We start from the raw sequence: 24,557 nt of genomic DNA on the forward strand, positions 1-24,557 counted from the left end.
GCCCTCAGACTGTGACCTTCCAAGAAGTCACCAAGGAGCTCCCAAGGTCACAAGGATTAAATCCCAAGATGAGCGGAACATTGAATAACAAACCTGCACATCTGTCACTCTACCACGGAGGATAACAATTCCAATACCATTAACTTATAAGCAGAAATGAAGAACCGGCCGCATCTTGAGGATGGATCCATTTTCTCACTGTTGTTGTTTTGATGTTTGTATGTAGAGATCATTTTTTTCCCTGAAGAATAAGTGATCTTAGGTAAAGGATTGTGTATGTTAGTTAATCCCTTGTGTTCCCCCTAACCCTCCATCAGTGCTAATGACTGGCTTTATATTTTCTAGGTCCTATTCTAGCTTATGAATGTGAAATTGTTTAAACTTCTTGTTTTGCCATATTTATTCCTGTTAAATCCTCTTAGATATAGCAGGTTCTGGTGATGGCACACAAGAAGTATCTAAACCTCTTCCTTCAGAAGGGAGCCTAGCTGAGGCTGATCACACAGCTCATGAAGAGATGGAAGCTAATGCGACTGGGAAAGAAGCTGAGGATGACAACATCTCGGTCACAATCCAGGCTGAAGATGCCATCACTCTGGATTTTGATGGTGATGACCTCCTAGAAACAGGTAAAAATGTGAAAATTACAGATTCTGAAGCAAGTAAGCCAAAAGATGGGCAGGACGCCATTGCACAGAGCCCGGAGAAGGAAACCAAGGATTATGAGATGAATCCGAACCATAAAGATGGTAAGAAGGAAGACTCCGTGAAGGGTGATCCTGTCGAGAAGGAAGCCAGAGAAAGTTCTAAGAAAGCAGAATCTGGAGACAAAGAAAAGGATACTTTGAAGAAAGGGCCCTCGTCTACAGGGGCCTCTGGTCAAGCAAAGAGGTTTGTTTTTCTATGTCAGTTCTTTACGATACTGAAATTCCAGCATTCAATAAGATCACGCTACATTAAGGGGGTGGCTTCAAGACCATGTACAATAATTAGTGTCTTATGATCCTGCCTAGAATATTTTTGACCGTCATAAGTTACTTAAAAAAATTCAAGATCTTCATGATATGCAGTGTGTCCTACTGAGTGCATTGTCGAATTGTCAGCATATATTTGGTTTTTTTGTTTTTTTGGTTTTTTTTTGGTTATTTTTTGTTTTTTGTTTTTTTGTTGTTTTTTTTTTTCAAATTGACAATTTTTGTGTTTCATTTTTTAAAACCCTTGTGATGGTGGTTAATGAGCAACTATCAGTTCTAAGAACACAAAATGAAGTCAAGTCCCAGTCCTGAAATCTGGAGAAGATGGCCATATATCCACTGAATAGAATTGTCAGAAAATCTAGATCTTCAGGCATCTTGGGCAAAATCAGTGCAAGAATCCTAAGGGAGCCATTTGTTCGAGTAGCCTAATATAGGCCTTTGGAATTATCCATGTGTATGAGTAGAACCCGTTTTTGCAATGCTGTCAATATCAAGCTGTTCGGTTTTTGTTTTGTTTTTTGTTTTCAATTTTCTTCTGGTGATTTGCCTCTTTAGCTCTTCAAAAGAATCTAAAGACAGCAAGACATCATCTAAAGATGACAAAGGTAAGGGCTATTTTTTTTTTCTATTTATTCCATGATAATATCACACACTTCTCACCAAAAGTGTTAGTTGTCTTTGTCCCCTTTGACTGTTAGTCTTCAGAACTTTCTTGAGAAGATACAGGTTTTGATAACCTTTAACTGGTGGAATTAAAGAATTACAGCAAACCCTACCATTAAAACTTTATCCTTTAGTTACTTTGTGAACTCAAATGAGCATGAGAGATTGGAGAAGTAGTTTTAGTAGTGGTGAGTTTGAAACATCAGACATGACCACATCCATTTCCCTCTTCTGTCTAGGATGAAACTTGTATCATAAATATATTTGTGTAATCTACTATTTAGAAGAAAGGCAGTCTGATGTTTGGTAGTACTTCATTCTTTAAATTGGGATATACTTACGTTAACATAGCAAGTGTGCTGTATTTAAATGTTTCAGAGTTCACTTCTTAATTTATTTTGTGTTGATGGTTGTCTTATATATTTTATATTCAATTCCTATAAGATTCCAGGAACAGTTTAATTTTTTTCATTGTATATGTATTGCATAATTGTACATGGTTCTATGTTTATTAGCATATCCCTCCATACTCCCTAGGGGGCTTATTTTATTGTTTCTTGTTATTCGGAGCTAGCTGGTTATCTTGTGCCCATGAGCAATATGGCTTCATCTTGTACCTTTGCTATGATGGCTTGAAGAGCATTTGTTTTCTAAGAAAGGGTCCTAAAGGAGCATGCACTGCCCTTGTGTGCTACAAAGTCCTCAAACTCTCCTGAGTGTCAAAAGGATTTCATGCATTGTTATGGGTTTTGTTTTGGTTTTGTTCTTGGGTTTCTGAGATGCTTTCCCTGTGTAACAGCCCTGACTGTCCTGGAACTCATTCTGTAGACCAGGCTGGCCTCAAATTCACAGATCCACCTGCCTCTCCCTGAGTGCTGGGATTAAAGGTCTGAGCCACCACCACCTGGTACATTGGTTTGGTTTGTGTTCCATTGGTATGTTTAATAGTTTGAAGTAATTATTGACTTGCTTCAGTAACTATAATTGCAGTGACCCTGTCCTTTATAGTTTGGGTTAATGGATAAGAATGACCCAATCTACTAAGTTGGTTCCAATTGCCCCTTTATTATTGACCCCTTCTTGAGCCAGGACCCAAATAATAAACATACATCATGTTTGTTGTGTTTGGTCATTTTTATCTCACTGCAGAAGCAGGCGGATCTCTGTGAGTTCTAGACCAGCCTTGTCTACAAGAGCTAGTTCCAGGACAGCCTCTAAAGCCACAGAGAAACCCTGTCTCGAAAAACCAAATAAATGAATAAATAAATAAATAAATAAATAAATAAATAGGGAGACTTAGTAATTTTTTCCTTTTATTAAAAACTTTTTCCTGGCTGGGAGATGATGGCGCACGCCTTTACTCCCAGCACTTGGGAGGCAGAGGCAGGCGGATCTCTGTGAGTTGGAGGCCAGTGTGGTCTCCAGAGCAAGTGCCAGGATAGGCTCCAAAGCTACACAGAGAAACCCTGTCTTCAAAAACCAAAAAACCAAAAAACCAAAAAAAAAAAAAAACTTTTTCCTATAATTAGATAAGTACCTAGGCCCAACTATTGCTAATTACTTGTAGATAACAAATTTCTGAGTTGCATGTAATAAACTAAACATTTTGATGACTGCCCTCAAGAATAGGAAGAGCATTAACTTTGGTATTACAGTTTGAGTCATTTGTATTGTTTCTCCCTAAGAGCCCACACTAAACAGCTTTCCAAAGGTTGGCATTTGTCTTATATGACTAAAGCACTTTGGAAACATTTACTTTTCTGCTTCTTGTACATGTGATGGCATGACATTTTAAAAAGTGTTTTGCATCATAGCACTAAAGGAAGAAAGCACTGTGGACACTAACGAGCTTGTGTGATTCATATACTTACATGCGTGAAGCCATGTCTGTGTGGAGGCACTTCAGAAACAGGCTGTGATCATTTCCCTAATCTAAGTTATTTTAAGATTTCTAATCTTCCTCTAATGATTGTTTCAGAAGGTTGTTTCTTATTTAGGTCTGAAGTATCCAACTACATAATTCCCATTTTCTACTAACCTTTTTTTAGAAAACGAAGGTGGCTGTATGTGTTGAGTTCCAGGTCAGCCAGGACTACACAGAGAACCCCTGTCTCAAAAAAGAAAAAAAAGAAAATGAAATCAAATTATTAGAACATTGGTTTCTAACTCTGGATCCATCCTGCTTTCATTCCCACTTCTCAGACATTCAGGGTCCATGACAGATATCCAAAACTGGAGAGGTCTGCTGTTTGCCAGAGGAATGCTTCCAGGCACTCCAGTTCAGTGTGATGGTGTGAGGACTGATTGTTAGCATTTGCTAAAAAAATGTCTAGGATTTAGTGGAATTTTCACCCCCCCTTTTTTTTTCTAAATTTTGGTTTTTTGAGACAGGATTTCTCTGTGTAGTTTTGGAGCCTGCCCTGGAACTCGCTCTGTAGACCAGGCTGGCCTCAGACTCACAGATATCTGCCTGCCTCTCCTCATGACTACTGGGATTAAAGGTGTGCACTACCACTGCCTGGCTACACTTTATTTTAAAACTCATGTACAGGGAGTGTATGAGCATTCAGATTTATTCTCTCACTGCTCTGGTTGATTTTTATAATGGTAGTGATTTAAGATTTTAGATATTATAATGTTAGGCTATCAGAATTTAATTAGAAAGGATTTCATGATGGAAGCCTATGAGCACTTAAGCTTCTGGTGTTGACCCCATCCTAGGCTGCACAGGCAGTGCTGGTGGTAGCAGTGGAAGCTCAACCAAGAATATCTGGGTCAGTGGACTGTCTTCTAATACCAAAGCTGCTGATTTGAAGAACCTGTTTGGCAAATATGGAAAGGTATATTCTTTTTACCCTTTAATTTTTTTAGTATTCAAAATAATTATGTAAATGTATTCTGTATGTTATTTTTTATGTGTTTAGATTTATTTACTTATATTTACTTTATAAATTTAAATTTATTTCATGTGTATGAGTGTTTGCTTTCATGATGTGTGCACCAGGTGTGTGCCTGGTGCCTCTGGAAGTCAGAAGAGACCCCTGAAACTGGAGTTGGGAAAGTTGTGGGTTGTTATGTGGATGCTGTGAATCAAACCTGGGTCCTCTCCAAGAACAGCAAGTGCTCCCAACAGCTGAGCACTATTGTATAGTACTTTTGTATCTCTGAGTCTTGGGTTATAACTTGAGTTCCAAGTCTATACTCGTTTGAGAAAAGAACTGAGTTTTATTGTATTATGATGCAAAGGATCTAGAAGTTAAAAATGTAAGTAGTTGGAATTAGGTAGTAGACTAACTATATAAACTCCAGAGGAAACAAATATCCGCTTCTGGAGGTTGTCATCCACTACTGAGAAAAATGTAGAACTTACTGTGTTTTATTGCTAATCATGGACCACCATTCTCAGTTTGCAAGAACCTGCTTTGCTAAATGGATTTCTACTTGAAGAAGTAAAAGCCTCTAAAGTCATGAAAACAGGTTTTTGTGACATTAATACTGTGTGTGTGTGTGTGTGTGTGTGTGTGTGTGTGTGTGTGTGTATTATGAAGAAATGTGAAGTGTTGAAAGGGTAGTTGCATTACTGAACTCCTGCCAGTAGCTGGTGTTGTTACTTCTTTCTACTTTAAAAGTGTCTACTTAAATTTTCATTCTCTACATATACATCATGCTTTTTTAATTTGCTCTGCTGTTAACTCTTTGAGGGTAGAGATTTTTATCCTACTTTGTACATGGTAGGTTTTAAATGCTTATTAAATTAATAATCAGTATTGGTTATTAAAATGATAGTCTCAAAATGAACCATCAACTGTAGCATATGTTGTATTCTGTTTCAGTTATGTGATTTTAGAGATGTAAAATAGTACTTTAATATCGGCACTTTTCAGACTATAAACTGCATGAGAATGCCATGTGTATGACGACAAGACTGTGGCTCAGGTTTCTATAGTGCAAAACAGCTTTTCTTAAAGCTTACATGATGCCTTTAGCTTCCAACAACCCTCAACAAAACACTGCCCAAGTTGCCTTTCTGCCTACTGCCATTAGGTCTTTGTTCTTTTTAGCCCTGGATTAGTACTGCTTTTCTTACTCTTCGTCATTCTTTAGAATTGAAAATGTCAGTTAGATACTGATTAACTTATAGTTTTTGTGGCCTAGTCTGAGGATATATTTTGCCGCCTTCTCCTCCTCTTCCCCTTCCCTCTCTCCCTCCCTCCTTCCTTCTCTCTCTCCTCTTTTTTTTTTTGTTTTTTTCTAAGACAGGGTTTCTCTGTGTATCCCTAACTGTTCTGGAACTTTCTCTGTAGACCAGGCTGGCCTCAAAGAGATCCACCTGCCTCTGCCTCCTGAGTATTAGGATTTAGGGCATTTTAATCCTGTCTTTTTCTTTTCTCTTTACTCATTTTTGAATTTAAAGTGACTCAAAGGAAAGAGTTAAGATTTCTGTAAACTGTCTACAGACATAATTTTCTCTAAGAGATTCAGGGTGTGCCCACAATGAGAAAACTGGCCCAAATCAAATTCCTTTGTGCTTGTTAATTTTGTACTATTTATTTTATTGATGAAGCTTGTTTGGGCTGTATATTTGGATGGAAGATTAGATAATTCCCTTGAATATTTTGAATAAATATTATCAATATAGGTGATAATTTTATTATCATAAAAACAAGAGAGGACAGAATTACACTCATAGTGCATTTTTACTACCCTTTAATCTGAATGGTCTCAGTGCAGGGTCTAGTCTGTTTAGGAATGTGTACAGCTATAAAATTCTGAAGTGTAATCTAATTTTATAGGTTTTAAGTGCAAAGGTAGTTACAAATGCTCGAAGTCCTGGGGCAAAATGCTATGGCATTGTAACTATGTCTTCAAGCACAGAAGTGTCCAGATGTATTGCACATCTCCATCGCACAGAGCTGCATGGACAACTGATTTCTGTGGAGAAAGTAAGTGTGACTAACTGTTTATAAAAAGGGAGCTGAACAATAGGGCTGATCTGAAAATCCAAAATCTGAAACTTTTTGAGTGTCGTCAATGGTCAAAAATTTTGATTTTGGTGCATTTCAAAGTTTTTAGTTAAAATGCTCAACAGGGAAAGTGGATATAGTATCTCTAATCCAAATCATCAGGGAAAGTGGATGCAGATATCTGAAACAGTCTCAGTCCAAGTATTTCAGATAAGAATAGTCAACCTGTAGTCTCAGTCTAAAAATGTCTCTGTCATAAATGGTGGTGCATGGCTATAATCCCAGAACTTGGGAGGCAGAGGCAGAAACATCAAGACTACTATGGGCTACTTAGTGAGTTCCAAACCTGTCACAGTTCCTTAAACTTAGAATCATCCTGTACCTGCCTCACAAGTGCTAGGATTACAGGTGTGTTCGGCCATGCCTAACTCAACACCATTTAGGTAATGCAATTTATGAATTTTAAAAACATTTTTGTTTAAACTTTTCAGGTCAAAGGCGACCCTTCTAAGAAAGAAATGAAGAAAGAAAATGATGAAAAGAGTAGTTCAAGAAGTGCTGGTGATAAAAAGAATACAAGTGATAGGAGTGCCAAGTAAGGAAGGATTGATTGACAGCTGCCAGGCTAGGACTGGTTTCTGATTAACAGACTTCTTGTTACATAGCAAAAATAGTTATTTTGTTTTCTTGTCTTGGATGATATGGTCAGGACACAAGCATCTATCAAAAAAGAAGAGAAAAGGTCATCTGAGAAACTGGAAAAAAAAGAAAGCAAAGATACTAAGAAACTAGAGAAAGATGAGAAGAACGATAATGGTTCAAGTGGCCAGACGTCAGAATCGATGAAAAAGAGTGAAGACAAGAAACGGATAAGTATGTCATGTGTTCTCGCAGATCTCAACTGTGTTTGCTCCTTGTTTTGTATTTCAGAAGGGACTGTTTGTCAAATGTTGTTAAGCCTGTCTGTAGTAGAAAAAGATGTTTTATAGACCAACTATCTTTTTTTTTTTTTTTTTTTGGTTTTTCGAGACAGGTTTCTCTGTGTCTTTGGAGCCTATCCTGGCACTCACTCTGGAGACCAGGCTAGCCTCGTACTCAGAGATCCGCCTGCCTCTGCCTCCTGAGTGCTGGGATTAAAGGCGTGTGCCACCAACGCCCGCCCTAGACCAACTATCTTCTTTCCTGCTACAAGGTCATTATTTTTCTAAGTAAGCTCCCTGACTGTATCCTTAAATCTTAACTGACTTGGGGTTTGGAATGTAGCAAAACAGAACAAAACAACAAAAAATTTGAGCAGTGGCCACTGATTTTCAGTATCTTACTGAATTAGGATCTTTTGGCATCATTGAAAGTATTTGTTAACAGATTAAGTAATCTTGATTTCTTTGCATTTAAGTAGAATAAGTTATATCAGGTGAAAATTCCAATTTATTTATTTATGCTTCTTTTCAACAATATTTTGTTTGCTTATCTAAAGTTTTTCTCTGTTTTAGGTTCAAAGAGTCCAGGACATATGGTAATACTAAACCAAACCAAGGGAGATCATTGTAGGCCATCAAGAAGGGGCAGATATGAGAAAGTAAGTCTTGTTTCCAAAAGATAAAGTTGTTCAAGTTATTTATGTGTATGAGCCTATGTGTATCTCCAGTGTGCAGGACACTACTGCCCCCAACACATCACACACACATACACACACACACCTGCACATACAAACAGACCAGAAGAAAGTATTGGATTCCCTGGAACTGGAGTCACAGGCAATTGTGAGCTGGTTTGTGGTGCTAGGAACCAAACCTGGGTCCTCTATAAGTGCAGTAAGCACTCTTAATTACTAAAACCTCTGAGCCACCTTTCTAGTCCCCTCATTTGAACTTTTAAAATGACCAGTGAATGCCAAAATACATGATCTTAGATTATTTTAACTTCTAGTCCTCTTACGGTTTTTCTTCTGTAGGTTCATGGAAGAAGCAAAGAAAAGGAGAGGGCTAGCATAGATAAAAAAAGAGACAAAGACTACAGAAGGAAAGAGATCTTGCCTTTCGAAAAGATGAAGGAACAAAGATTGAGAGAACATTTAGTTCGTTTTGAAAGACTGAGACGAGCAGTGGAACTCAGAAGGTAGGAGGAGCATTTTTGACAGCTGTCTGTATTGTCCATCTTTAGCTATAAGCCAGCCTGCTAGAGATTGTATTCCCCAGAAGACTGATTGTTATTCTCATGAAGTGAAGGTATGACTTAATGACTTCTTAAGTCTGCATAGCACTCCACAGTTTGCAAAATCCTTCTTCATCTGTTATCTCCAACTCAATTCTACAAAGCTAATTAAGCCCGCTATTTAATACTAAAATACAGAGGCCTGGGGAGGCTAAATGACTCTTCCAATGCCATGTGGCTGAGTGGCAGAGTTGGGACTCAGATCCAAGTCTCACTCCAAGTCCATTGCTCTTTCCTCTATTCCAAAGATGCTGCCATAAAAATCATGTCTTAAAGGAAAAGATAATTCCAGATAGTATCAGAGTAAGCTACAGTGTTGAACTACTGTCACAGTATGGGAAACCTGCAAGGTTCTTTGCATTAGTTCCCAAGAGAAGGTTGAGTTGCTCTGTGAGCTTTAATGCACTCTCTACTCCTCATTAAAACAGACCAGAGACCAGAAGCAAATGCTTTCCATTTTTAGTGTAAATATCAACAAATCAACATGAGTTCATATCTATATACCTGTTTTTGGGTGCCACATGAAATATTTCTTAGTGTGTTTTTAATCTGTTAGTCCTATCCAGCACAGAGGTCACTGGAATTTCATCTACTTAGTCTCAGATGTTAGGAACTTAAAAGCTGCAGCTTAGGAGTACAACCATTGCCTGTGTGGCTGAAGAAAATGATTCTTGAAAAGCTCACCTCCATATGCACTAGCTCCTAGCTTCTGCTCGTCAGTTACAGGTTTGAGAAGAATGGAAGTGGGGAGCTACAAGGGCAGAGACTCTCAGACCTGTCAAACCAATGCCTATTTGATTTTTAAAATCTCCCAATGTTGCTCAGGCTTACCATTTACTCCTGAGCTCAAGGGATCCTTTTGCCTCAGTCTCCTGCTGAGCTATAACCATAGGCACACACCATTACACCCAGCCCAGTTAAAATAAACTGTTGAGGTGTGCCTTCTTCACACTCCTGGGGAAAGAAAGGTGTATGGTCTATCTGCCTATTATATCCAGGAAAATCAATGTGATGATTTATTAGTAATATTAAAATGAAGTAAAAGTGATTTGTAACATATATATATTTGTAACATATACATATATATATATACGTGTATTCCAGATATAAATGTTTAGATCCGTAGAAGGTACATTGATGTAGTCAGATGTTTGTATCCTGTTAGACTCACTGAGAGCGTGAAAGCTTCAGATACAGATCAATTTTGTGTGTCATATTGGTGAGTCAAGTAACAGGAGAAGTGTGGGCATTTTGATGTGATTTCTGAAATGTTAACAATTCTTGGTAAAGCCCTCAACAAAGTATAATCCCTCCCCCTTTAAAAAGGTAAATTTTGAATTGTGTTACATTGAAAAAAATCTAATATAAACCTGTGCTAAAGCAAATAAATAAGCCTGGCATTTATTAAAAACAGTTAAATTCTAGGTTACCTCTTAAAGGTTTTTGTTGTTTCTCAAGGGCATGACTGTCCTCTGTGGCGTAGGAAAGATTCAGAAGTGCAAGTTATTTTTTGCTCTGGAGAGCATGTTCTTTGGTCTGTAAAACTATGCTGACAGTTCATGCATCATCAAGTGTTGTAGAATTCTCGGTCTCTACCCACTGAATGGTAGTAACAGCCCATTGACTGCTGTGTTCATTTAAAATGCCACATCAGTTTTTATGGGAATAGTACTGGCCCATTAAGAATACTGAATTGCTATAGGCAAATATGCAAGTGGGCAAAAATATAAAAGTGTATTATTTAACCTTGTATCAGGAAATGAAGAAGCGCTTTGCAAAGTCTAGTAAATGTTTGTGCTGAATTGTCTCTGGCTTAAAAGCTTATTACCTGACACTGTTAGAAGCCAGTGTACAGCCATAGTGGCCCTTGTGGGCACCATTCTATTATATAACATTTGGTATAATTGTGTTTGTGATTATAATTCCAAGCCATCAGAATGAAGTATTTATTTAAATTCTTATTTAAAGAGATGAGGATATATAGTAGATATTAGAAAATTTCTATCAAAAATAATTGATAAAAGTTGTAGTTTTAAGCTGGTTATGATGGCACACACCTAAAATCTCAGTCACTGGAGGCAGAGGCAAGAGGTTTGCCACAAGTTCAAGGCCAGCCTGGTCTACACAGTGAGCTTGAGGCCAGCCAGGGCTACATAATGAGACCCTATCACAAAAAGCCAAAAGAAAAAAATTGTAGTTTTATAAATTTATATACATTTTAAATGTCAATTATTGGGTTTTTGCTATGGTGGGATTTTCATTTAACCAAATCATATAAAAGGCAAATAGTGTGTAAAATTTAGCTGCTTAGTTGACACTCATAAATAAGTGATAAGATTGGAATATGTTTAAAGTTTTATTTTGCGTTCTTTCCGATTACATTAAAATTACCAAGATTAATGTGGAATTTAAAATTGCCAATCACAAGGAAAAGTTCAAATTCAAAGCGATTATTTTTCACACAGTGCTAGCATAATTTAAGTATTTCTAAATACTGATTTTTGTTAGACGAAGAGAGATTGCAGAAAGAGAGCGTCGAGAGCGTGAACGCATTAGAATAATTCGTGAACGGGAAGAACGGGAACGCTTACAGAGAGAGAGAGAGCGCCTAGAAATTGAAAGGCAAAAACTAGAGAGAGAGAGAATGGAACGCGAACGCTTGGAAAGGGAACGCATTCGTATTGAACAGGTGCAGTCAGAAAATCTTTTCATCTTGAACAACTCACCTTTGCAAACCCTGTGATTTTTGCCCTCACGTTTGCTTTACTTATTGTAAAGCTCTCCTGTAGATCAGAATGAGCACTGACATGTCCCTGACAGATAACGAATTAGGTACTAGTTAAAAGTATGTTGAACAGTGACTTCCGTATCCATTGCAAGTAACCTCTGCAGTGTCATGGCAGCCTAATAATATGAGCATAGGACTGAGTCCATAGTAGTTGTTATCCAGGCTCTGTCACCACCCCAGACTTAGAAAATACAGTACTTCCTTACTATCGTGGGAATCATTCCCAAGGCTGGAAGGAAATAATGCCTCTCTGCATAGTTGCCACCCAGGGCTTATGGCACTTAGTTCTCTCCATCATATTAAGAACCCAGTTTTCTCATTCCTCTTAGGTGCTTTTGTTTAAGACAATTTATTAAACTAAATCTGACCTTCCCCAAAATGCTCACCAGTTTCTACCACTCAACCCCTGTTATTTTAATGTCCCCCAACAGTAGCTGTAGTCTAGGCGATGAAAATCTAATGTATTTGTCCCAGTTGTGTGCTCTGCCTGGTGCTTGTCTAGGATGGTTTCTTAGCCCAGATGCACACTTACCTTCTGTCTTTACTTTGTATTTGGTTCATTCCTGTGTATCTGAAGGAACGGCGTAAGGAAGCTGAACGGATTGCTCGAGAGAGAGAGGAACTCAGAAGGCAACAGCAGCAGCTTCGTTATGAACAAGAAAAAAGGAATTCTTTGAAACGCCCGCGTGATGTAGATCATAGGTAGTGCTTCCTTTCTTTCTTAGTGATTTGATTTCACTGGCTGTCTTATTCTTAGTGAGCTAGGGTTAGAGAATTGAAACGTACATGCTCCCAGCTCTGGAATAAAAGGTCGTAGCTAACATGGAAAGGAAAGGATTGCAGTAGTCAGGACCCAGTGTAGGCTCAGGTCTTACCTCTTCAGCCTTGATGAGGTTCACAGAGGCTGAGGGCTGAGGAGGTAGCTCAGTCATGGAGTCCTTGCTTCCTTGGGCCATCCCCAGCACCTAAGGGAAAAAGAAGGTAACTGAAAACGGTTGGTGAGAATTCATTATGACCTGATGTTAGGTGTTGTCTTTTCCATTTGAAGATGTAAGATTTGACTGCTCAGGCTGCAGAGATGACTAGATGGCAGAGTGATCACCAAGTAAGCATGGTATCTGAGTTTATTTCTGCAGCACCCTGCCATCCTGGCACTGAAGAGGTAGAGACGGGCAGATCCCTTAGCTCTCTGGTCAGCTAATGTAGTTCAGTCAGTGAACTTCAGGTTCAGTGAGAAATCTTATCTCAGAAAATAAGGTGCAGAGTGACAGGAAGTCACCCCCATTGATCTCTTTCCCCCACCCACACAGCTGTGTGTACCCAGACAAACACTTAGACATGTGCACACACAAAAAGCAGGCAACTTTTTTTCAACTATTTTTCTCCTCTCCTATTTATGACAACAGGATTTAACAGTTAATCCTGTCCCAGCTTCTCACTGTTCCATCTTGAGTTTAGTAACCTTTTATGTCTGTAGTTCCAATGTGGAATCTATGATTCCAAGTGAATGCTGTTTGAGTATTATAAAATAATTTGTATAAATGAACAAAAATTTCTCTTCAAGGCGAGATGATCCTTACTGGAGTGAGAATAAAAAGCTGTCTCTAGATGCAGATGCACGATTTGGCCATGGATCTGACTATCGCCAACAGAGCAGGTTCCTTGACTTCAGTCATCGAGAACGGGGCAGGTTTCCTGACACTGCTTCTGTGCAGTCCTCGTCCTTTGAAAGGTACATGCACACACTGAAATGCTTACGTTTGAGATAGGAGCTCTGCTAGTCATAACTTTGCTTCTCTATAAGATGCTGAAGTGCTGAGTCAAACTGAGTGTTCGTAACAAATTGTATGTTTAGTTTGGTTTTCACTGATGGGGAAAAGTGGTCTTCTCTTCAATTGGATGGGGTCCTTGGGAGGTATGGGCTGAAGAGTCAAAGCCAGCCAGGTCTACACAGCAGTTTGAGATTCTGCCTCATAAAAACCAGTAAAAAGTTATAAAAACACGTGTGAGTGGGGAATGCTAATTTTGGATGTGCTGTAGCTGTCAGGAGCAGTGAAACATGCAAGCTGGTAGTAACTCGACTGATAACCATTTCTCTTGGAAAAGAAACCAACCTTTGTGCTAGACATAGCTCAGTTTAAAAGAAAGTAGTTAGTAATGGAGCTTTTCTGGTGGCTTTGCCCTAAGTTCTCCTGAAAGAAAGTTTCATGATTATAAGTTAGGCAAATGAAGTTGAGAGTAAATGCTTTTGAGGGTCTGCATTTGTTTTTCATCAGTAGACGGGAGCGGTTTGTTGGTCAAAGTGAAGGGAAAAAACCGAGGCCAGCAGCCCGAAGAGAGGAGCCAAGCTTTGAAAGGTACCCCAAAAACTTCAGTGATTCCAGAAGAAATGAGCCTCCGCCTCCAAGAAATGAACTTAGAGAAACAGACAGACGAGAGGTACGAGGGGAGAGAGACGAGAGAAGAACAGTAATACTTCATGACAGAGCTGAGGTCGCTCACCCTCGACACCCTCGAGAAGCTGGCCCTAATCCCTCTAGACCAACCTCGTGGAAAAGTGAAGGGAGCATGTCCACAGACAAACGGGAGTCTAGGTAGTTATGCTGACTCTCCACGGGGCACTGTGCATTGACTTCTTAGGAATTGAAGTGAGGTTTTGATCATCTTTGTGCTGTGTTAACAGAGTTGAAAGGCCAGAGCGATCTGGGAGAGAAGTCTCGGGACACAGTGTGAGGGGAGCACCCCCTGGGAATCGAAGTAGTGCCTCAGGCTATGGAAGCCGAGAGGGAGACAGAGGAGTCATTTCTGACAGAGGAAGCGGAGCACAGGTAAAAGTTTCTGGGAGCTTTCTGTTGAGTCTTTAGAAGACTCTGAAACACTGGATGCTCACTTTTTTTTTTTTTAATATTTATTATTTTTTATGTGTATGGGTGTTTTACCTGCTTCTGTGTATATCTATGTACCATTTTTATGTCTGGTGTCTATGAAGTCTAGAAGACGGCTTCACATCCCCTGGGACTAGAGTTACAGACGGTTATGAGCCACCATGTGGGTGTTGGGAATTGAACGGAATCCTTGAGAAGAGCAGCTGGTGCTCTTTACTGCTGAGTCGTTTGTCCAGCCAATAGGAGACAGATACCCATATGGAGAACCATTCTCTGTTGTGGCCAAGACTGGGTAATTGGAGTGACTGAGAGACCAGCTGCCTGCAACTGATCTTTCTCAAGTTTGTTCTTTATAGATGAGTATCAGCTGTCTGAAGAAGTAGATGCTAGCCTTCAAAACTTCCTTTTTGTTGTGTTTTTTTGTTTTTGTTTTGTTTTTCGATACATGGTTTCTCTGTGTGGTTCTGACTTTCCTGGAACTCAATCTGTTTTCCAGGCTGGCCTCAAACTCAGAGATCTGAGTGCCTCTGGCTTCTGAGTGCTGGGATTAAAGGCATGTGCCATCATGCCTGATAACATTTTTTTTATGTGTGTATATATGGGAGAGAAGAATGTAGTGAGGGAGAGAGAGGGATCTTCTGCATGCCACAGTACGTGTGAAAGTCAGAGAACTACATTTTGGGAATTAGGTCTCTCCTCCCATCTTGTTGAGAGGCAGAATTTGTTTCCAACTGACTGGTCTATAAGCTTGCAGGAGATTTTCTTGTGTCTGCCTCCCACTGTGGGAGTGCTGGGATTACAGATGTGAACTTCACATCTGGCTTTTTACTTGGATTCCAGAGGTCCAGCTTATGCCAGGCTTGCATAGCAAGTGGTTTTACCTGCTGAGCCATCTCACTAGTCCTCAAACTTTCTTTTTATTACAATTCTTGTTCTATTTGGATAATTTTTATAGTTGTTAAATGAACCTTCCTAATGATAATTGGCTTTTTAAAAATATAAAACACATCATGACTTGATCTTTGTCCTGGAGCAGGGACTATGCTAATCTCTGTTGCTCTGACTTAGTGTATGCACTGCTGAAGCTAGCACGTTTAGTATAGAACTGGAGTAAAAGTCATGTGCCTTTGCTCTTTTCCAAAAGGACACAAGGAGAATCGTTTTAAATTGCTTTCTGTTCTCTAATATTTTTCTTATTTTTAAAACTTTGTGTGTTTTATGTAAGTCTGGTGTGGTGGTGCACACCCTTAATCTCAGCACTCCTGAGGCAGAGGCAGGTGGATCTCCGAGTTTGAAATCAGCTTACTATACAAAGCAAGGTTCAGGACAGCCAGGCTTACATAGGGAAACCCTGTTTGGGAAAAAAATTAATTGATTAATTAACTAATTAAAAATAAAATTTATTGTATGTGAGTGTTTTGTTTGCATGCAGTATCCACAGAGGCCAAAAGAGGGGATCAGATCCACTGGGACTGGAGTTACAGGCAGTTATGAGTTATTATGTGGTTGCTGGGAATTGATGCTGGGAAGGTTCTCTGGAAAAGCAGCCAGTGCTTTTAACCACTGAGCCACCTCTTGAGTGCCAACCTTTAATCTTTTGATATTTTGTTGACTTGAATATTTTTTAAGTTAGTGAGCTTAATAGAGGGACAGTATCTATAAATAACACAAATATGAAAAAATGCACGCATCTTAAAGCATTCTCTTAATGGATAAAATACTGTCAGGTCAGGTGATTGCTGCATGAATAGAAAGAATATTTTTTTTCTTCTAAAGAAAAAGGGTGTTGGCTTTCTTTAGAGAGATGGCTCAGTGGTTAAGAGCACCGACTGTTTTTTCCAGAGGACCCAGGTTCAATTCCCAGCAACCACATGGCAGCTCACAACTGTGTAACTCCAGGATCCAACACCCTCACACAGACATACATACAGGGGAAATAAAATATAAATGAATCATTACAAAAAAGGGAAAGGGTCTTATGTATTCCAGTTTGGCTTCTTAATGTGCCTTGCAGCTGAGGATGAAGCCGAGGATGGCCTTGGATTTCTGATCCTCCCGCCCCTATGTTTGGAGTGCTGGAATTATAGGCACATACTGGTTTCTGTGGTATTGGGAATCCAACCCAAGGTTTCATGCATGCTAGCCAAGCAGTCTACCAACTGAGATACATCTCTAGCCTGAAGGAATATACTTTTATAAGTTCTATACCAGATGGAATCTGGAGCTGTGTTTGTGTTACACACTTGACTACATACCAGGTTTTATCATAGCATCTTTTGGCACATGTGTTGGCATGGGTATGCAAGCATGTTTGGTGTCCTTGATTGCCTCCCACTTACTGAGTCAGGGTCTCTTGCTGAAGCTGAGCTCACCAGTTATGGCTAATCATGGTAGCTGGCCCGCTCCAGGGGCTTTGTGTTTCTACCTCCCCCGAGGGAGGCGGCTGCTACTGACCTAGTCTTTGTCTTTCTTTTTTTCTTTGTTTTTGTTTTTTGAGACAGGGTTTCTCTGTAGCCCAATCACCTCCAACTCCCAAGTGGTGATTAAAGTTGTGCATCAACAAACTCAGCTTATTACCCAGCTTTTATATGGGGTCTGGAGATCTGAACTTCAGTCACACTTGGATGGAAAATACTTTATGTCCTAAACCTCTTCAGCCCTCAATGAGAACATTTTTTTTTTTTATTTTTTGCTAGAAAATGTTTTACTACCTTGGTATGTGCAGTATCACTGACATCATTTCACCCAGCCATTTATGAAGTAGGTTTGAGGCTCAGTAATTGTGAGGTATTAATGTGTCTTAATAAGGAGAAATGTTTGCACAAGTTTGTAGGGAGGCACCATAACCAGGCCTCCTAAGGGCTGGCTACAGGTGTGCCTGACCACGCTGAGGTCAGGATGACACGGGGTAGGTTCTTAAGGGACGGTGAGCACATGGGAGACCCCGTTTCTCTGGCCTCGATGCTAGGCTGCCCTGGGTACGCTCTGGCTTGTGTTTGGCTGGTATTTATCTGAATAAAGATATCTTAAACTCACGGGCTCACGCTTTACAAATTCTTTAAGCTGGTTACTTTGAACAACTTTAAAACTGAGCATATGATGTAGATACTCTGTTTTATTTAGGGTAGAACTTAAGAAATTATTCTAGACTGGCACTCTTACATTCAGAATCCCTTGAAAAAAGGTCTCCTGAGGAGGAGAGTCTGGATTACCTGTCAGAAGTTTACAGTGTTAGTCCGTCTCTAACCCTGTGTGGATGCCGACAGCTTTGCCTAGGCTAGGTGTCAGCAGGCCTTGACTCCTCCTCTTGTCCACAGTTCTACAAATCCTTCTGTCTCTATGTCCCAACACTGCATATAACCATATGGGGCACTGTGTCCATGTCACCGCACTAAGTAGTGTTGTGTAAAATCGGACAGCATTTTCTGTATAGTTTGCAAGTTGTTCTGATGGGTTGATCAGACAGCCAATCTTAACTGCCCTTTAACTTTTGACCTCTTGTGTATATAGAAAGCTCTTCAGATCTGCAGGCATTTGAAATTCCTATTTCCTAGTAGTGCTAGAGTAGTAGTAGGTGTGAACATAAAAATGAGGATGCTGAGGGGCTCCTGCCAGAATAGGTTGTCACACCACCTTTCATCTGTTACATTCTTACACATTTTACTGATTTGCTCTGACATAAAAGCACAGCAGCATGATTCAGTGCATGGGACAAAGGGGCTAGGACTGATCTTTTCATGTGCTGTCCCCAGCACTACCCCGAAGAACGACATGTAGTGGAACGTCATGGACGGGATACAAGTGGACCAAGGAAAGAGTGGCATGGCCCACCCTCTCAGGGGCCTGGCTACCATGACACGAGGCGAATTGGTGATGGCCGGTCAGGAGCAGGCATGATAACCCAACATTCAAGGTGAGTAGCTAATCTGTTAAGACCTTTTCTGTTTTATAACTGAGTGGTCCTTTCCTTAAAGATGGTTAGAGTTTGAGATTTCATTGCAGTTGGTAAAACCTCACTGTTGTGACCTCACCAGCTTTCCTTTTCTCTGCCTTGTGTCCTCGTTTTGGAGGAGCTGCTGCTCTGCTCTCCTGCTGCAGGTTACTCCTGTGTCACACCTGCATAGCAATGCTGCTTGCATCTGTGTTACTGAGAGAGTGCCAGTGACTTGTCCTGTGCAATTCTTTGGTTCTCCTTACCGTATGCTGTTTCACCCTGCTGCTTTCTTCATTTTGAAACAGTCTTTTGATTGCTTAGTTTGAGGTGGTCTCAGCCTTCCAGGTACAGTGAGTGGGCATGCCCCACCATGCCAGCTCAGCCCTCTTTTTGTTTGTTTTGCAAGACAGTGTTTTTCTATGCAGTCCTGGCTGTCCTGGAACTCATCTGTAGACCAGGCTGGACTTGAACTCACAGATAATCCACCTGCCTCTGCCTCCCAAGTGCTGGGACTAAAGGCCCTCTGTTGTCTTCTTTCATTCTTGACTCTCTTTTCTGGCTCCTCCAAGCAGATAAGCTTCAGGCGTCCCTTTTCACTGCCCTCTCTATGTGATCGTTTTCTTTTCTCTTTTTTTGCCTCAAGTTTCTTTTATCTCTCAGTACTGCCATCTTCAAAGCCCTGACTGGGGAAAGCATTGCCCAGTCTTGATCTTTCTTTGTTCCTAGAATAAATTCAAAATGGCACCCAGCTGTTAGTGTGTTTGGGATGCTACCCTTTCCTGCATTCTGCCCTGGGCCTGGTGTTCCCAGAGAACTTTTCCCTGATACTTAACACTACCTCTGAATGACTGTGGGGCCACACATTTGTTACGGCATTTACTTGCTTCAAACCCAGTGGCTTCTGTAGGTCGTAGATTTAACCCAGAGTTCTCGGTCAGTTTTTTTGTTTGTTTGTTTGTTTTTGTTTTTGCTTTTTTGAGACAGGGTTTCTCTTTGTACACAACAACCCTGGCTGTCCAGAACTTCACTCTGTAGACCAGGCTGGCCTGGAACTCAAGAGATCCACCTGCCTCTGCCTCCCAAGTGCAGGGATTAAAGGTGTGTACTACCACTGCCTGGCCTCAGCCATTTTTATTTGAAGTATTTCACTGTCAACTTTTACCTCTCCATTGCGATAGAGTTCTGGAGTGTCTTTTTCCTATCGTTTACTGACATTTTATAATGTTGCTCTATACATAAAGATCCTGGAGATATTGTTGAATGACTTCCTGGGAGTCAGTTTTTGAAGTACTAGTGTGTACCACAATCTCCTTAACTGCTAATTAAAATGGACTGGAGAGTCCCACCCAATGTGATCTGATTGGGGGCTAGAGTGGTTATATGCCATAGGACTAGCAATGGGAGGCTGAAAGGAGGATCTTGAATTTGAGGGTTTCCTTATCTCCATAATTACATCCTGTTTAAAAAGAGATGAAGAGGCAGCAGGAGACGTAAAGAGGCTATGGTTTTGCACTTTGCATAAGTCTCTGTTGCTGCTGCTGCTGCTGCTGCTGCTGCAATCCATGGTGGGAATTTGGAGAAGCCTAGCTGTAGTCCTGTCATGTGCCCAGCATCTGGCTTCTGAAGAAGCTGGCATTGAAATAAGCTTGCCAGGGTCACACTGTTGCTCCCCTCAGGTCTCGTTTTTTTCCTTGGTAAATAGGGGATAGTAATGGTCCCAGCCTTACAGGATTAGGGTCTGGATGTAGGTCAGGGAAGCAGAGAACAGCTTATGAGTGGTAAGTGCTGTGAAGGTATTTCTTGTGATTGTTTGTTCTGACTGATTTTCTCTTTTAAACCCCCTTACAGCACTGCATCTCCAGTTAATAGGATTGTACAGATGAGTGGCAACTCCATGCCAAGAGGAAGCAGCTCTGGGTTTAAGCCGTTTAAGAGTGGACCTCCACGGCGGTTTTGAACACAAGCGTCCTGCCGTGACTTCAAGATAATTTATTGAGATCTCCTGTAAACTTTACTTGACTACTCATGAGGAGGACCTCTGACTGCTTGAGAGCTCTATCTGACTGTTGGTTTTCTTTTTTTAAAAATTTAACATGATTGCTTTTCTCAATTTTAGAGAAGATGTTTAAATAGTTCTGTTGAAACTTTTCATAGTTTTGTGTGTCATTCAACTTTTTTCTTGCAGCACCGAGACCCATTTGAAAGGATTGGCACCGAGGCGGTTTTGTTTGGCTCTGTGTGAACAGGAATGGTTTGCAGCTGAGTGGTAGTGGTTTCATTTGCAGCATAGCTCTGTGGTGTCACCAGTGTTTGCTGCCTCCATTTTGAAGGCTATTTGAGCTTCAGACTCCTGCTGTCTAATTTTTAGATAATAAGATTGTTCCTTGCTTTTCGGAGTATTATGTAACCTATTTTTGCAGAAGGTACTGTTACATTAAGTGCATCTGTGTATCCTGGTTAAAAAATGTAATCTTTTTTGAAATAAACCTTCATATTCTGTATAGTTGCTAAAGTGTTGAGGACCTTTTTAACTGTAAACTGAAGGTAGATTTTTATATAGGGAGTGGCACACTTGTCCAGGTTTGTGTGGTATAAGACTCCATAGATGAAGGAAACCTTGTCCATGTGCCTTGTCTCACAGGGTCTCTTACGGAGTTGAGCAGGTGAGTTGCACTTGTTGGGGTCTTCACAGTTTGATGGATAAATCCCACCTCTCAGAATTAACATTTCCATCTCTCCAAATAATTCTGAGAAGTGGAAGAGTCCAGATTCTAGGCCGGTGAATCAGTCAGGTTTTGTAAATGCTAGCCTGCCAAGATTCTCTTTGTGAGAATAAAAGCCACACTTAGAAGTAAAAGTGTGTCTGTCTTTGTTCCAGCCTTCCTGCTAGTGAGTGCCAAGTAGCAGCCTTGTTAAGAACTAAAATGGCAGCATTTGCTCTCTGTTCTAGGACATGTGGCAAACTTTGCTCTGGTCAAGAGTAGATAGCACACTGTGGATATGTTAGAAATTCTCTAACCTTTGTTATGCATCTTTTGTAGGAGCTCCTGACAGAACATGGTATTTCACTGAACTGTCCCAAAACCTTTCATAGAAACTAGCCACCATGACCCAGACTACTGAGAGTCTTGGTCACAACAGTGGTCTGTTTACACCTAGTGATGGATGGAGGGTACTCTGGTGTGGAGTCTTTGGAGAAGCTCTTGTCAGTGTCTGGCCCTGGATGGAGGGGCAGGCAGAGGACTCTGGAGTCTGGGTCTTTGGGGGATTCCCCCCCTTTTTTTTGGGGGGGGGGGACTGTTACTGGAATTCTGTCACCAATCCGCTAGCCAATTGAGTGTTTTGGTCCAAAGAGTTGGGGATGGATATGACCAAGGAAGAGATGCCCCTTTTTTGAGTAAGGAGGGGAGTGTTAGCGTTGGCTTGTGATTTGGCTCAGGTTCCCCTTTTGTTCTTTAATATTTGTGCATGGGATTTTTCACTTATTAAACCATAAAGAAATCTTATCAAGACTGGGTTCCTCTGTGTAGCCCTGGATGTCCTGGCACTTACTCTGTGGACCAGGTTGCTTGAGATTTGCTTGCCACTACCTCCTGAGTACTATGATTAAAGGTGTAGGCCATCAAGCCCAGCTCAAGGGGAGCTCACTTTTAACTATAGCTGATTCTCATAATATGCCCCTTCCTGCCCTGTGTATCCATGTCCAGCCCTACAGCGGTGGTGAGGGGGGAGTGTGTGTCCGTGTCCGTCTGTGTCTGTGTCTGTGTCTGTGTCTGTGTCTGTGTCTGTGTCTGTGTGTGTCCCCATGTCTCTTTGACTCACATTTCCTACTCCCTGAGACTTAGAGTGGCACCACAGAGTCTTCAGTGTCAGTTGACTAGCAGGCTACAGACTGGGTCATGCTCCTGTTGGTAGCTAGGCAGAATGATGCTGTTATCCCTCACTTGTAAGCAGGAACCCTTGCACATGGTTGGCTTGACTGCTTTGGTGTTAATAAGCAATGAAGGGCATAGTTCATGCCTTTCGAAGTCCTCACTTGGACACCTTAGAAGCAGTTGACTTGTTAATGTTTCTTTGATTAGTTTTTTGTTTGTTTTTTTAATTGGTCTCTTGTCTATTAGGCATGGGGTTACATTCTCAGCCTACTTCAGTGCTATTAAAAAAATTAGTTTTTTAAGAACGGGATGGCTCAGTAGGTAAGAGTGGTTGCTTTATAAGCACAAGGACCTAAGTTCAAATCCTCAGCACTTACATAAAAGATGGTCCATGATCATGTGTGCCTCTGACCCCAGTGCTGGGGGAAGACTTTGCTGATCAGTGAAGCCATGCTTCAGATTCAGTGAGAGCAGAGACTAATAGCTGACACCTGCACATATCCATATACCATGCACTTACACAATTCCAGATGGGGTTGCTCGTACCTGTAATCCCAGCACTCTGGAAGGCTGAGGCAGGAAAGTCCCATGACTTCAAAGCCAGCCAAGTCTACATGATGAGATTCTGTCTCAAAAAAACAAAGGCGGAAAGACACTTGATGTCAACCTTGGGGCTACACACACGCACACGCACACACCCCTACGAAAATGTGAACATGCAAATACACACATACATATGTAAAAATATATATGTATACATATACATACACACATATATATGTATGTATGTATACATATGTATTTGGAGTATGTATGTGGTCCCAGCCTGGGCTACATAGGCCATTTTTAAAAGGTTACAGGTTGTTTGAAGAGGGGCTGGGTATGTTTAGTGGCTAGTAGTAAAAGTCTTGCCTAATATGGAAAAGTCTCTTTGTTCAATCCATAGTACAAATAAATTCTATTTGAATGGTGCTAGTCTTTGCAAGAGTCTTGAGACACTATTATCCTCATGTTGCCATAGTTACAGCTTTTTCTAGTTTAGAAAACTTGAGAAACCCACCTGGGGTTATTTAGGGGTTAAGAGTAGCTCTGAAGGCTTAGGCCACTAATTAGCAGAAATGCTCCTGAGTCTGTAGTGAAAACTGGATTTAGGGAGAGTTTTATAAAGAAAGATGTGCTCTTCCAGATCTAGAGACAGGAGGAGCTTGTGCTCAGTGTGGCACTGTCCAAATGCTTCCCTGGAATGTTAAGAATTTAGAAACAAGGCTTGTGCTTTTTCAAGAAAACCAGTGTAGGCAAGACACTGAAGTCAGGAACTTCACGTGTAAAAGGGTACAAGTGAAAATACAAAGCTTACAAGTTGTGTAGCAAACACTTGGCCCATGCTTGTATCACTTGCTAGATTGTCACTTAACACATTCCTCCATTCTCAGATTTTTTTGAGTCCTTTCTGGAAAAAGTAAGTTATTCTTTTTTGTTTGTTTGTTTGGTTTGTTTTCTTCATAAAATATAGTATTTAAACCACCCTCTTATCTACAGGTGAATCTTCTCTGCTTCACCTGCAAATACCTAGTATTCTTGGGCTCGTCAATTTGACATGTTCAAGCCAGGCATGGTAGTGTACACCTATGATTTTAGCCACCAAGGAGCTAAGTTTTAAGACCAGCCTTTTTCCCCACTCCCCAACCCCTCCCCCCTAATATATTTTTAAGTTAAATGTGTGTGTGTGGGGGGGTTGGGGACAGTTTGAAGGAGTTGATTCTCTTTCCATTGCATGGGTCCTAGGGACTGAACTCATCAGGCTTGGTGGCCAGTACCAGACCCACTGAGCCATCTCGATGGCCCCCTTTCACCTTCAGGTTTAGCCATTCTATGTCTTTCTTGTCCAAATCATGAGTATTTCCTTAGTGTTTTGAGGCAGGGTAGCCCCAGGCTGGCCTCAAACTTAAGGCTCTCTTGTCTTGGCTTCCCTCATGCTATGACTGCAGGCAAGTGCTGCCACACCTGGTTATTTTTTTGTTTGGTTGGTTTTGGTTTTTCTTTTCTTCTTTTTTAAAGATTTATTTATTATTTTATTATGATTTTGCTTCCGTATATATCTGTACACCAGAAGAGGGCACCAGATCTCATAATGGATTGTTGTGAGCCACCATGTGGTTGCTGGGAATTGAACTCAGGACCTCTGGAAGAGCAGTCGGTGCTCTTAACCGCTGAGCCATCTCTCCAGCCCCCTAGTTTTGGTTTTTCAAGACAAGGT

At 40.7% G+C, this 24,557-nt stretch overlaps 1 protein-coding gene across 5 annotated transcripts in view; it reads left to right on the top strand.

Annotated features, from left to right (window-relative positions):
- The window catches only part of Sltm (SAFB like transcription modulator), a 47,456-nt gene extending 26,524 nt beyond the window's left edge, over positions 1-20,932 (top strand). For 2 of the 5 annotated variants that reach the window (XM_027411224.2, XM_027411229.2), the window contains 15 exons: positions 423-891; positions 1,533-1,582; positions 4,362-4,480; positions 6,434-6,583; positions 7,096-7,199; positions 7,314-7,477; positions 8,098-8,183; positions 8,559-8,722; positions 11,327-11,507; positions 12,184-12,308; positions 13,171-13,338; positions 13,883-14,200; positions 14,290-14,434; positions 18,244-18,404; positions 20,274-20,932. In XM_027411224.2, the coding sequence (XP_027267025.1) occupies positions 423-891; positions 1,533-1,582; positions 4,362-4,480; positions 6,434-6,583; positions 7,096-7,199; positions 7,314-7,477; positions 8,098-8,183; positions 8,559-8,722; positions 11,327-11,507; positions 12,184-12,308; positions 13,171-13,338; positions 13,883-14,200; positions 14,290-14,434; positions 18,244-18,404; positions 20,274-20,382 (2,513 nt within the window). In that variant the 3' untranslated portion in view covers positions 20,383-20,932. The remainder of the gene's footprint in view (positions 1-422; positions 892-1,532; positions 1,583-4,361; positions 4,481-6,433; positions 6,584-7,095; positions 7,200-7,313; positions 7,478-8,097; positions 8,184-8,558; positions 8,723-11,326; positions 11,508-12,183; positions 12,309-13,170; positions 13,339-13,882; positions 14,201-14,289; positions 14,435-18,243; positions 18,405-20,273) is intronic. The other 3 variants (XM_027411225.2, XM_027411227.2, XM_027411231.2) reach the window with 3 other exon arrangements.
- Positions 20,933-24,557: the final 3,625 nt, after the last annotated feature.

Source organism: Cricetulus griseus, chromosome 4 (genome assembly GCF_003668045.3).
Source record: "Cricetulus griseus strain 17A/GY chromosome 4, alternate assembly CriGri-PICRH-1.0, whole genome shotgun sequence".
Taxonomy (NCBI): domain Eukaryota; kingdom Metazoa; phylum Chordata; class Mammalia; order Rodentia; family Cricetidae; genus Cricetulus; species Cricetulus griseus.